At 40.4% G+C, this 13,282-nt stretch overlaps 1 protein-coding gene across 4 annotated transcripts; it reads left to right on the top strand.

Moving 5' to 3' along the window:
• The first annotated feature begins 2,607 nt into the window (after positions 1-2,607).
• Positions 2,608-10,846, top strand: LOC149094692 (uncharacterized). Of its 4 annotated transcripts, none has more exons than XM_089265891.1 (2): positions 2,608-4,273; positions 4,589-10,846. In XM_089265891.1, exons 1-2 carry the CDS (start codon positions 2,635-2,637, stop codon positions 10,762-10,764), a joined length of 7,815 nt encoding a protein of 2,604 aa, XP_089122017.1. In that variant the 5' UTR covers positions 2,608-2,634; the 3' UTR covers positions 10,765-10,846. The 4 variants fall into 4 exon arrangements, with proteins under 4 accessions (XP_089122017.1, XP_089122015.1, XP_089122019.1 ...); XM_089265889.1 differs by having other exon boundaries at positions 2,608-5,110; positions 5,426-10,846; XM_089265893.1 differs by having other exon boundaries at positions 2,608-6,220; positions 6,860-10,846.
• Positions 10,847-13,282: the final 2,436 nt, after the last annotated feature.

Genomic DNA, 13,282 nt, shown 5'->3' with positions numbered 1-13,282 from the left:
TTATTCTTTTGTCAGGTTTGATCATTCATTGATAATCAAGAAAACTTAGAAAACAATTTACAAAAATCTGAATAGAGTGCTTGAATGAATGAAAAAATCAAACAATTGAATCTTTTTCAATCATAACATAAGTTTGAAGTTTTTCATCAGATCTGCAGAAAGAGGACCAAGAATCCAAACCAGAATTATTCTTGAACGGAATTTTTCTATTGATATTTTCTAATAAAGCTCTGATTATTCTTGGCAGAATATTTATAATTAGAGAGTTTCAAGGTTCATGTAAAAATATACAAATAACGAAGACAAATGCCAAATGCTTGCTGGTTGGTAAATAGCTTTCTATTTAATAATCAACTGTCGATCAACTTGATGCAAGGCTAAAATTATTGCTGTTTCTGTTTCTATTTACTTTACTTTTTGCATGAAAAAGAGTTTATTCAACGCTGAATACGTTTCATCTTGAGCTTCTCTTTTCCAATTCTTGATGATATTTCCCTTTAATACGTTTCTCTTTTCAAATCTCAACCATTGCCTTTCTTGGCTTTTCAGTTATCTTACGATTTCGACTTTAGCATTATCTTTGTCCACATTACCTCAAACCTTTGCAGTTCATTCTCTTCTTCCTTTTTCAATGAATGAAATCATCATTAACAGTATATTGATGCTAAAGAAAGATGAGCTATCGGATAAAATAAAGGATTGACTGACTCAGAAATTACAGGGTCAATTTCATTCTTTTTTCAACTTCATTTTGATCAACATCATTATCATTTGCTTCATCATCAGCGCCCCAAAAACATCATCTGAACATTTCAGCAGCTTTGGTTTGAAGAGAAAATATTACTTTTATTAACACTAAAGCAGACCAAGTAAAACCACTTCTTTTCAGTTTACTCTTTACTCATCAATTTCATTTTCTCATCATCTAATCTTTTCCTTTTTAAGAGTCAATCATTTTCACTATTCATTTCAGAAAATTTCTTTTTTCTTCTTACATTGCCTTTTTCTCTTCAACACGGCAATTGATTTTGAAATAATCATCATTTTATTCAGCAAATAAACTTTATTCCATTCAATCTTTTCCATTGCTCATTAAGGTAAAATCGGTGTTATTAATACTTATATCCATAAAAATCCAATAAACTGTTTACTTTTCCATCTAATATACTCAAATATTTTCTTGAGATGCTTTCTCGTTTCATCTAATACATTTAGATTTTCTATGAATATAATTCAGTTCAATTACCTGTCTAATGTTTGTCAATGATTTTGGAAATGTAAATTTTATTTTGATATCAGATTCAAAGCAGTCAATTACTGCTATGTGTATGAAAGCGATAGCGGAATCGAATTCCTCATAAATTGATGTTTTTTATCATTGTAGCAATGTTTATTGAGTTTTCTTGATCTCGACTCATAATCCATTCTTAATATGCTGAATAGTTTATCACATCTAAATATATAATAATATTCATATAACCTTTGAATGAGGGAATTCTGCCGTTTATAAGCTTTAATTCAACAATGAAATATAAAAGTTTACTTGACAAATAAAGCAAAAATTAACAGGTACTCAAACAGTACAGCCAATTTTCTAGAAAAATCGAATGCTTCATGATTTTACAATCAAAATTACTCTGGATTATTCATATGTTTTGCCAGTAGTCTGATAATCAAACATCTTTCTCTTTAGCATTGATTAGTTCATTTAAATAATTTTCCATACTCAGAAGCAGCAATAATCTTCGAACAATAAGTTTAAACTCTATGAACTATATTCGGTCAATTTGTCATTTCGAATTATGAATGAATAAAAAATCTATCTTGTTTTTCGTCAGCTGTTGAATCCGGCATTTGCTTTTAATTTACAACTTTACCTTGTAATACGTGAAAAGTCATCAATACGGTAAAGACTGAGAAACCTTTAATCTACAGATGAACAAGGTGAAAAGAAAGCTTTGGTTAGTTATTATATTTTGGAATTTACTTTCGTAATTGAATCGTAAAGATTAAAGAAGAACTATAAAGGGTTAATTATAATAAGATTGTGATTCTGATAAGATTAAATAATTTCAGAAATTCAAATCTCATCAAACAAAACTTCGCTACAAATAAATTGAGCAGGGTTTCAATTGCATATTTCATTTTCATTTTAATACAAATATGCTTGCGTTCGTTGGAATAGTGAATTGGTATAACTGTTTGATCATCAGTGTCTGAATTAAGTGCACTAAAAATTCTATACAAACAGAGACTAACCTAAATGAATAAATTTCAAGAAACGAATATCAAATGATGCTAAATTTGATGAATTTCAACTAAAAAGCACATTGATGTAGAAACAGATAGAAATATGGGTACCAGTAAACAGCACAATATTTTCGCTGCACCTGATCCAACTTAAAAGTCAATAAGATAATTATAATCATGACTATGCTTGCACAGGCAAGTCTGCCATGCAATTAATCAATAGCCTTGTAAAATGTTTAGATAAGGTGATTTTAATTTCAAAAAGTTTTTACAGGTGCCGAATGTATAATGACAAGTCTTGCTTTTTTGGGTATAAAAAGACGATAGAACTGGTAATCTACATCAATTCAAATTTGTTTAGTAACAGAAAATCACTAAAACAAAATGAATACCAACCTAGTATTTTTGTGTCTATTTCTCACCACATGCTCATTGATTCATTCATCCCATTCAAACAGCCTTTCAAAATGGAATCCAATGAAAGCAGCTATATCGATACCAATGAAAATGTTAGATGGTGAAAAACACATCCACAACGTAACTGGAAAACCTCATACAACTGCAACAACATCTAAACCAGGTTCTTCAGGAGGTTCAGCAGCATCAGCATCAGCAGCAGCAGCTTCAGATTCATCATCAGGACCAACATCAAACAGTAACTCAGCTAACTCAGCATCATCAGGATCAGGATCTTCAGGTTCATCAGCAGCTTCATCAGGAGCTTCAGGAACATCAACCACAACAACATCAACAAGCTCAACATCAGCAGCTTCAGACTCAGGTTCATCTGCACCAGCAACATCATCAACTAATGGATCAGGATCAGGATCAGCAGCTTCAAGTTCAGCAGCATCAGCATCAGCAGCAGCAGCTTCAGATTCATCATCAGGACCAACATCAAACGGTAACTCAGCTAACTCAGCATCATCAGGATCAGGATCTTCAGGTTCATCAGCAGCTTCATCAGGAGCTTCAGGAACATCAACAAGCTCAACATCAGGAGCTTCAGGTTCAGGATCATCTGGTTCAGGATCAGGACAAGGATCAAGTTCATCAGCAGCAGCCTCAGGTTCATCATCAGCAGCTTCAGACTCAGGTTCATCTGCACCAGCAACATCATCAACTAATGGATCAGGATCAGGATCAGCAGCTTCAAGTTCAGCAGCATCAGCATCAGCAGCAGCAGCTTCAGATTCATCATCAGGACCAACATCAAACGGTAACTCAGCTAACTCAGCATCATCAGGATCAGGATCTTCAGGTTCATCAGCAGCTTCATCAGGAGCTTCAGGAACATCAACAAGCTCAACATCAGGAGCTTCAGGTTCAGGATCATCTGGTTCAGGATCAGGACAAGGATCAAGTTCATCAGCAGCAGCCTCAGGTTCATCATCAGCAGCTTCAGACTCAGGTTCATCTGCACCAGCAACATCATCAACTAATGGATCAGGATCAGGATCAGCAGCTTCAAGTTCAGCAGCATCAGCATCAGCAGCAGCAGCTTCAGATTCATCATCAGGACCAACATCAAACGGTAACTCAGCTAACTCAGCATCATCAGGATCAGGATCTTCAGGTTCATCAGCAGCTTCATCAGGAGCTTCAGGAACATCAACAAGCTCAACATCAGGAGCTTCAGGTTCAGGATCATCTGGTTCAGGATCAGGACAAGGATCAAGTTCATCAGCAGCAGCCTCAGGTTCATCATCAGCAGCTTCAGACTCAGGTTCATCTGCACCAGCAACATCATCAACTAATGGATCAGGATCAGGATCAGCAGCTTCAAGTTCAGCAGCATCAGCAGCAGCAGCTTCAGATTCATCATCAGGACCAACATCAAACGGTAACTCAGCTAACTCAGCATCATCAGGATCAGGATCTTCAGGTTCATCAGCAGCTTCATCAGGAGCTTCAGGAACATCAACCACAACAACATCAACAAGCTCAACATCAGGAGCTTCAGGTTCAGGATCATCTGGTTCAGGATCAGGACAAGGATCAAGTTCATCAGCAGCAGCCTCAGGTGCATCATCAGCAGCTTCAGACTCAGGTTCATCTGCACCAGCAACATCATCAACTAATGGATCAGGATCAGGATCAGCAGCTTCAAGTTCAGCAGCATCAGCATCAGCAGCAGCAGCTTCAGATTCATCATCAGGACCAACATCAAACGGTAACTCAGCTAACTCAGCATCATCAGGATCAGGATCTTCAGGTTCATCAGCAGCTTCATCAGGAGCTTCAGGAACATCAACAAGCTCAACATCAGGAGCTTCAGGTTCAGGATCATCTGGTTCAGGATCAGGACAAGGATCAAGTTCATCAGCAGCAGCCTCAGGTTCATCATCAGCAGCTTCAGACTCAGGTTCATCTGCACCAGCAACACCATCAACTAATGGATCAGGATCAGGATCAGCAGCTTCAAGTTCAGCAGCATCAGCATCAGCAGCAGCAGCTTCAGATTCATCATCAGGACCAACATCAAACGGTAACTCAGCTAACTCAGCATCATCAGGATCAGGATCTTCAGGTTCATCAGCAGCTTCATCAGGAGCTTCAGGAACATCAACCACAACAACATCAACAAGCTCAACATCAGGAGCTTCAGGTTCAGGATCATCTGGTTCAGGATCAGGACAAGGATCAAGTTCATCAGCAGCAGCCTCAGGTGCATCATCAGCAGCTTCAGACTCAGGTTCATCTGCACCAGCAACATCATCAACTAATGGATCAGGATCAGGACCAGCAGCTTCAAGTTCAGCAGCATCAGCATCAGCAGCAGCAGCTTCAGATTCATCATCAGGACCAACATCAAACGGTAACTCAGCTAACTCAGCATCATCAGGATCAGGATCTTCAGGTTCATCAGCAGCTTCATCAGGAGCTTCAGGAACATCAACAAGCTCAACATCAGGAGCTTCAGGTTCAGGATCATCTGGTTCAGGATCAGGACAAGGATCAAGTTCATCAGCAGCAGCCTCAGATTCATCATCAGCAGCTTCAGACTCAGGTTCATCTGCACCAGCAACACCATCAACTAATGGATCAGGATCAGGATCAGCAGCTTCAAGTTCAGCAGCATCAGCATCAGCAGCAGCAGCTTCAGATTCATCATCAGGACCAACATCAAACGGTAACTCAGCTAACTCAGCATCATCAGGATCAGGATCTGTAGGTTCATCAGCAGCTTCATCAGGAGCTTCAGGAACATCAACCACAACAACATCAACAAGCTCAACATCAGGAGCTTCAGGTTCAGGATCATCTGGTTCAGGATCAGGACAAGGATCAAGTTCATCAGCAGCAGCCTCAGGTTCATCATCAGCAGCTTCAGACTCAGGTTCATCTGCACCAGCAACATCATCAACTAATGGATCAGGATCAGGATCAGCAGCTTCAAGTTCAGCAGCATCAGCATCAGCAGCAGCAGCTTCAGATTCATCATCAGGACCAACATCAAACGGTAACTCAGCTAACTCAGCATCATCAGGATCAGGATCTTCAGGTTCATCAGCAGCTTCATCAGGAGCTTCAGGAACATCAACAAGCTCAACATCAGGAGCTTCAGGTTCAGGATCATCTGGTTCAGGATCAGGACAAGGATCAAGTTCATCAGCAGCAGCCTCAGGTTCATCATCAGCAGCTTCAGACTCAGGTTCATCTGCACCAGCAACACCATCAACTAATGGATCAGGATCAGGATCAGCAGCTTCAAGTTCAGCAGCATCAGCATCAGCAGCAGCAGCTTCAGATTCATCATCAGGACCAACATCAAACGGTAACTCAGCTAACTCAGCATCATCAGGATCAGGATCTTCAGGTTCATCAGCAGCTTCATCAGGAGCTTCAGGAACATCAACAAGCTCAACATCAGGAGCTTCAGGTTCAGGATCATCTGGTTCAGGATCAGGACAAGGATCAAGTTCATCAGCAGCAGCCTCAGGTTCATCATCAGCAGCTTCAGACTCAGGTTCATCTGCACCAGCAACATCATCAACTAATGGATCAGGATCAGGATCAGCAGCTTCAAGTTCAGCAGCATCAGCAGCAGCAGCTTCAGATTCATCATCAGGACCAACATCAAACGGTAACTCAGCTAACTCAGCATCATCAGGATCAGGATCTTCAGGTTCATCAGCAGCTTCATCAGGAGCTTCAGGAACATCAACCACAACAACATCAACAAGCTCAACATCAGGAGCTTCAGGTTCAGGATCATCTGGTTCAGGATCAGGACAAGGATCAAGTTCATCAGCAGCAGCCTCAGGTGCATCATCAGCAGCTTCAGACTCAGGTTCATCTGCACCAGCAACATCATCAACTAATGGATCAGGATCAGGACCAGCAGCTTCAAGTTCAGCAGCATCAGCATCAGCAGCAGCAGCTTCAGATTCATCATCAGGACCAACATCAAACGGTAACTCAGCTAACTCAGCATCATCAGGATCAGGATCTTCAGGTTCATCAGCAGCTTCATCAGGAGCTTCAGGAACATCAACAAGCTCAACATCAGGAGCTTCAGGTTCAGGATCATCTGGTTCAGGATCAGGACAAGGATCAAGTTCATCAGCAGCAGCCTCAGATTCATCATCAGCAGCTTCAGACTCAGGTTCATCTGCACCAGCAACACCATCAACTAATGGATCAGGATCAGGATCAGCAGCTTCAAGTTCAGCAGCATCAGCATCAGCAGCAGCAGCTTCAGATTCATCATCAGGACCAACATCAAACGGTAACTCAGCTAACTCAGCATCATCAGGATCAGGATCTGTAGGTTCATCAGCAGCTTCATCAGGAGCTTCAGGAACATCAACCACAACAACATCAACAAGCTCAACATCAGGAGCTTCAGGTTCAGGATCATCTGGTTCAGGATCAGGACAAGGATCAAGTTCATCAGCAGCAGCCTCAGGTTCATCATCAGCAGCTTCAGACTCAGGTTCATCTGCACCAGCAACATCATCAACTAATGGATCAGGATCAGGATCAGCAGCTTCAAGTTCAGCAGCATCAGCATCAGCAGCAGCAGCTTCAGATTCATCATCAGGACCAACATCAAACGGTAACTCAGCTAACTCAGCATCATCAGGATCAGGATCTTCAGGTTCATCAGCAGCTTCATCAGGAGCTTCAGGAACATCAACAAGCTCAACATCAGGAGCTTCAGGTTCAGGATCATCTGGTTCAGGATCAGGACAAGGATCAAGTTCATCAGCAGCAGCCTCAGGTTCATCATCAGCAGCTTCAGACTCAGGTTCATCTGCACCAGCAACACCATCAACTAATGGATCAGGATCAGGATCAGCAGCTTCAAGTTCAGCAGCATCAGCATCAGCAGCAGCAGCTTCAGATTCATCATCAGGACCAACATCAAACGGTAACTCAGCTAACTCAGCATCATCAGGATCAGGATCTTCAGGTTCATCAGCAGCTTCATCAGGAGCTTCAGGAACATCAACAAGCTCAACATCAGGAGCTTCAGGTTCAGGATCATCTGGTTCAGGATCAGGACAAGGATCAAGTTCATCAGCAGCAGCCTCAGGTTCATCATCAGCAGCTTCAGACTCAGGTTCATCTGCACCAGCAACATCATCAACTAATGGATCAGGATCAGGATCAGCAGCTTCAAGTTCAGCAGCATCAGCATCAGCAGCAGCAGCTTCAGATTCATCATCAGGACCAACATCAAACGGTAACTCAGCTAACTCAGCATCATCAGGATCAGGATCTTCAGGTTCATCAGCAGCTTCATCAGGAGCTTCAGGAACATCAACAAGCTCAACATCAGGAGCTTCAGGTTCAGGATCATCTGGTTCAGGATCAGGACAAGGATCAAGTTCATCAGCAGCAGCCTCAGGTTCATCATCAGCAGCTTCAGACTCAGGTTCATCTGCACCAGCAACACCATCAACTAATGGATCAGGATCAGGATCAGCAGCTTCAAGTTCAGCAGCATCAGCATCAGCAGCAGCAGCTTCAGATTCATCATCAGGACCAACATCAAACGGTAACTCAGCTAACTCAGCATCATCAGGATCAGGATCTTCAGGTTCATCAGCAGCTTCATCAGGAGCTTCAGGAACATCAACCACAACAACATCAACAAGCTCAACATCAGGAGCTTCAGGTTCAGGATCATCTGGTTCAGGATCAGGACAAGGATCAAGTTCATCAGCAGCAGCCTCAGGTTCATCATCAGCAGCTTCAGACTCAGGTTCATCTGCACCAGCAACACCATCAACTAATGGATCAGGATCAGGATCAGCAGCTTCAAGTTCAGCAGCATCAGCATCAGCAGCAGCAGCTTCAGATTCATCATCAGGACCAACATCAAACGGTAACTCAGCTAACTCAGCATCATCAGGATCAGGATCTTCAGGTTCATCAGCAGCTTCATCAGGAGCTTCAGGAACATCAACAAGCTCAACATCAGGAGCTTCAGGTTCAGGATCATCTGGTTCAGGATCAGGACAAGGATCAAGTTCATCAGCAGCAGCCTCAGGTTCATCATCAGCAGCTTCAGACTCAGGTTCATCTGCACCAGCAACACCATCAACTAATGGATCAGGATCAGGATCAGCAGCTTCAAGTTCAGCAGCATCAGCATCAGCAGCAGCAGCTTCAGATTCATCATCAGGACCAACATCAAACGGTAACTCAGCTAACTCAGCATCATCAGGATCAGGATCTTCAGGTTCATCAGCAGCTTCATCAGGAGCTTCAGGAACATCAACCACAACAACATCAACAAGCTCAACATCAGGAGCTTCAGGTTCAGGATCATCTGGTTCAGGATCAGGACAAGGATCAAGTTCATCAGCAGCAGCCTCAGGTTCATCATCAGCAGCTTCAGACTCAGGTTCATCTGCACCAGCAACATCATCAACTAATGGATCAGGATCAGGATCAGCAGCTTCAAGTTCAGCAGCATCAGCATCAGCAGCAGCAGCTTCAGATTCATCATCAGGACCAACATCAAACGGTAACTCAGCTAACTCAGCATCATCAGGATCAGGATCTTCAGGTTCATCAGCAGCTTCATCAGGAGCTTCAGGAACATCAACAAGCTCAACATCAGGAGCTTCAGGTTCAGGATCATCTGGTTCAGGATCAGGACAAGGATCAAGTTCATCAGCAGCAGCCTCAGGTTCATCATCAGCAGCTTCAGACTCAGGTTCATCTGCACCAGCAACACCATCAACTAATGGATCAGGATCAGGATCAGCAGCTTCAAGTTCAGCAGCATCAGCATCAGCAGCAGCAGCTTCAGATTCATCATCAGGACCAACATCAAACGGTAACTCAGCTAACTCAGCATCATCAGGATCAGGATCTTCAGGTTCATCAGCAGCTTCATCAGGAGCTTCAGGAACATCAACAAGCTCAACATCAGGAGCTTCAGGTTCAGGATCATCTGGTTCAGGATCAGGACAAGGATCAAGTTCATCAGCAGCAGCCTCAGGTTCATCATCAGCAGCTTCAGACTCAGGTTCATCTGCACCAGCAACACCATCAACTAATGGATCAGGATCAGGATCAGCAGCTTCAAGTTCAGCAGCATCAGCATCAGCAGCAGCAGCTTCAGATTCATCATCAGGACCAACATCAAACGGTAACTCAGCTAACTCAGCATCATCAGGATCAGGATCTTCAGGTTCATCAGCAGCTTCATCAGGAGCTTCAGGAACATCAACAAGCTCAACATCAGGAGCTTCAGGTTCAGGATCATCTGGTTCAGGATCAGGACAAGGATCAAGTTCATCAGCAGCAGCCTCAGGTTCATCATCAGCAGCTTCAGACTCAGGTTCATCTGCACCAGCAACACCATCAACTAATGGATCAGGATCAGGATCAGCAGCTTCAAGTTCAGCAGCATCAGCATCAGCAGCAGCAGCTTCAGATTCATCATCAGGACCAACATCAAACGGTAACTCAGCTAACTCAGCATCATCAGGATCAGGATCTTCAGGTTCATCAGCAGCTTCATCAGGAGCTTCAGGAACATCAACCACAACAACATCAACAAGCTCAACATCAGGAGCTTCAGGTTCAGGATCATCTGGTTCAGGATCAGGACAAGGATCAAGTTCATCAGCAGCAGCCTCAGGTTCATCATCAGCAGCTTCAGACTCAGGTTCATCTGCACCAGCAACACCATCAACTAATGGATCAGGATCAGGATCAGCAGCTTCAAGTTCAGCAGCATCAGCATCAGCAGCAGCAGCTTCAGATTCATCATCAGGACCAACATCAAACGGTAACTCAGCTAACTCAGCATCATCAGGATCAGGATCTTCAGGTTCATCAGCAGCTTCATCAGGAGCTTCAGGAACATCAACCACAACAACATCAACAAGCTCAACATCAGGAGCTTCAGGTTCAGGATCATCTGGTTCAGGATCAGGACAAGGATCAAGTTCATCATCAGCATCTGGACCGCACGCAAATTCAATGCAATCTATCGCTTCTCGTTATGTTAACTCTGCAGGTCAAACTTGTTTATGTTATGCCTAGATGTATCAGAAAAGTTGAAATAAATTGCAGGGGCTAAATTATAATCACAAAGATAATAAATTATAAAACGAATTATTCATAACGGAAATATAGCTTAATTGTTTATGTTGAAACTAGAGCGGATTTAAAATCACGACAGGTTTCACGATTTGCAACGATATGATTGAAAAATAGAGCTTTGTCATTTCTGGGTTTTGCTTAGTGCTTGCGATTCAAGTGATAAATTAGCCAAGTATCTTGTCATTTCTTGTGTTAATTTTGTCTTAGTAGCATTTCTAGTTTGTCCAGGCTGCAACTGAGGCTTTATTACTAAAATGAAAGTGGTATTCTTGAACTTTTGCAATGCTCTGTATCTGCATGGTTGAAAAAATTGAGAATGGATCAGAGGATTGACAAAGGTAAGTGCAGATCAGAAATGAAGATTATATAATTAGCAAACTGCTATTGAAGAATATTAAGGATGAAGTTTGATCATATTGTGGTTTTAATCTGTTTATTTGGATTTTCATCTGCAGGAAAAATTTAATCAACGAAATAGCATAAGATTTGAAACAACTGTCAACGCCTCAACATCAAATAAACAAACAAGAAAGCTATTGATCTTTAGCTTTAGAGCTTTCATGATTATGACCTTTATCATAACCATCGCGATAAAATTAAATTCTTTGTTGCCATTTGTGGAATGAAGAAAAAGATCAGAGAGAACACAATGTTTATCATTCATTGACTTTTAGTTGAAATTGCTGCATTTTTCTATGGATTGGTGGATCAGATTGATGAGTGGTAATAATATAACATGATATAATCGTATTCAGTGAGAGTAAACATAAAGGCCTATTAAATTTACTTGGGATGTTCAAGAAAAGAATTATAAGGAGTTAATGAATATAATAATAATAAGTAGTGGATCATACTGAAAATCATCATAATAATGATAAGTATTATTTCTTATGTTTATATTTGCAAGTAAGGGATAAAGGATAAGCCATCAATCAGGGCAAAGTTAATCAGCTAGATGTAATTTAATTTGTTGATAAAGTGTGTCCAAAGTGTCAATTTTCCCAGTAACCACTTAGTTGGAATGAATTTTGTGTTTTGTTATCTGGAAAACATGAGAAGGGTGACGACGAAAAAAAGGAGGGAAAAAAGGAGAAAATTACTTTCAACATTTTCTTAGATTTTGTTTTACTTTTACCTCCTTTTTTCATCTTCATTATCATCAATTTTGTCAATATCATTAGCTTGAATATTAAGTAATTTTTGCTTCAAATGGATTGATTTGTTTCGTTTTTCTTTATAAACAACTATTTTGGAAAATAAATAACGTCATTGACACGAGATGATATTCATTCACATGCCTATTTACACATTCATATTATTCAATTGTTTCGCATTCTTGAATAAACTTTAATTCAGTGTGAAGAAAACTTGATCAGATAATGAACATTTTCAATTTGGCCAAATTGGAAGCAAATACTCAACTATCGATATGCATTGCAATTCAATAACTTTTTGTCAACCATCCAATGTCAATCATGGCAGAATGTTGATGAAAATGATATTCATGATATACAACTTTGTTACAATCCGTTTAGCCCATGAATAAGACTCGATAGAAATACAAGTTGAATCTCAATTTCATTTTCAACCTCACTTTCGACTGTCCCCACACTAACTGTTTGAAGAAAAGTCGATGTCAATCTTGAAAACTGTGCTATTCTTTACCTAAGACAGATGCATTTCTCTGCTATGTAACCAAAGATTTGAACATCTCGTTAGTCAACTTTCAATCCTGAGATTGATTCTGAATTTCATTAAAATTTTTGTTTTAAGTAAACAAATCGATGAAAATTATTGCGCTCGTTTTTGTCAAGATTGATATTCACCTTAGGAGATGACAAAACATCTAAACTTTTAAATCCATTTTTATCATATTTTCTTTTCTCTTTCTTTTATTCTTTGATTGAACTGTTTTGCTCGTCTTCCAAATTGAATAAATAATGAACTAATAAAGAGGTGAAGTAAAAAAGCCATCATTATTATCTTCATTGATGATGATAATGGTGGCCATAAAAGACTGACAAAGATTATCATAATAGTTTCCTTGGAATTGAAATGCCTTTTAAAACTATTTTGACTTGCAGCTCATTTAGTCTGATTATTCAATTCTTTGGGTTAAATTATGATTGCATTGTAACTGGAAAAAGGGTGGTAAGGGTGAGAAGGAAAATAAAAAATTTTCTTTGCGAACTTTCAAACAAATTGAAATATTTCCAGTATGGTTTGAATATCAGTGAAGAGAGAAAAACAAAAAAGGACAAAATCTGCTATATTAAACACTTTGCGCACATTTATATTCCATACTTTGCTTTCGTAGCTTTACTTTTTGAGCACTTGATGAACAAGAAAAAATAATCATCGAAACGGAAAATGGCTCCTTAAAATGGAATGGAAGAAAATTTGTCTCAAAAAAGTGTCTGAATTTCAAACATATTAATAAAGGGTTGTTGATAAGTGG

Source organism: Tetranychus urticae, chromosome 1, assembly GCF_039701765.1.
Source record: "Tetranychus urticae isolate SD_2017Ah chromosome 1, NJAU_TeUrti_SD_1.0, whole genome shotgun sequence".
Lineage (NCBI taxonomy): Eukaryota > Metazoa > Arthropoda > Arachnida > Trombidiformes > Tetranychidae > Tetranychus > Tetranychus urticae.
This window is presented reverse-complemented; position numbering and strand designations above follow the sequence as displayed.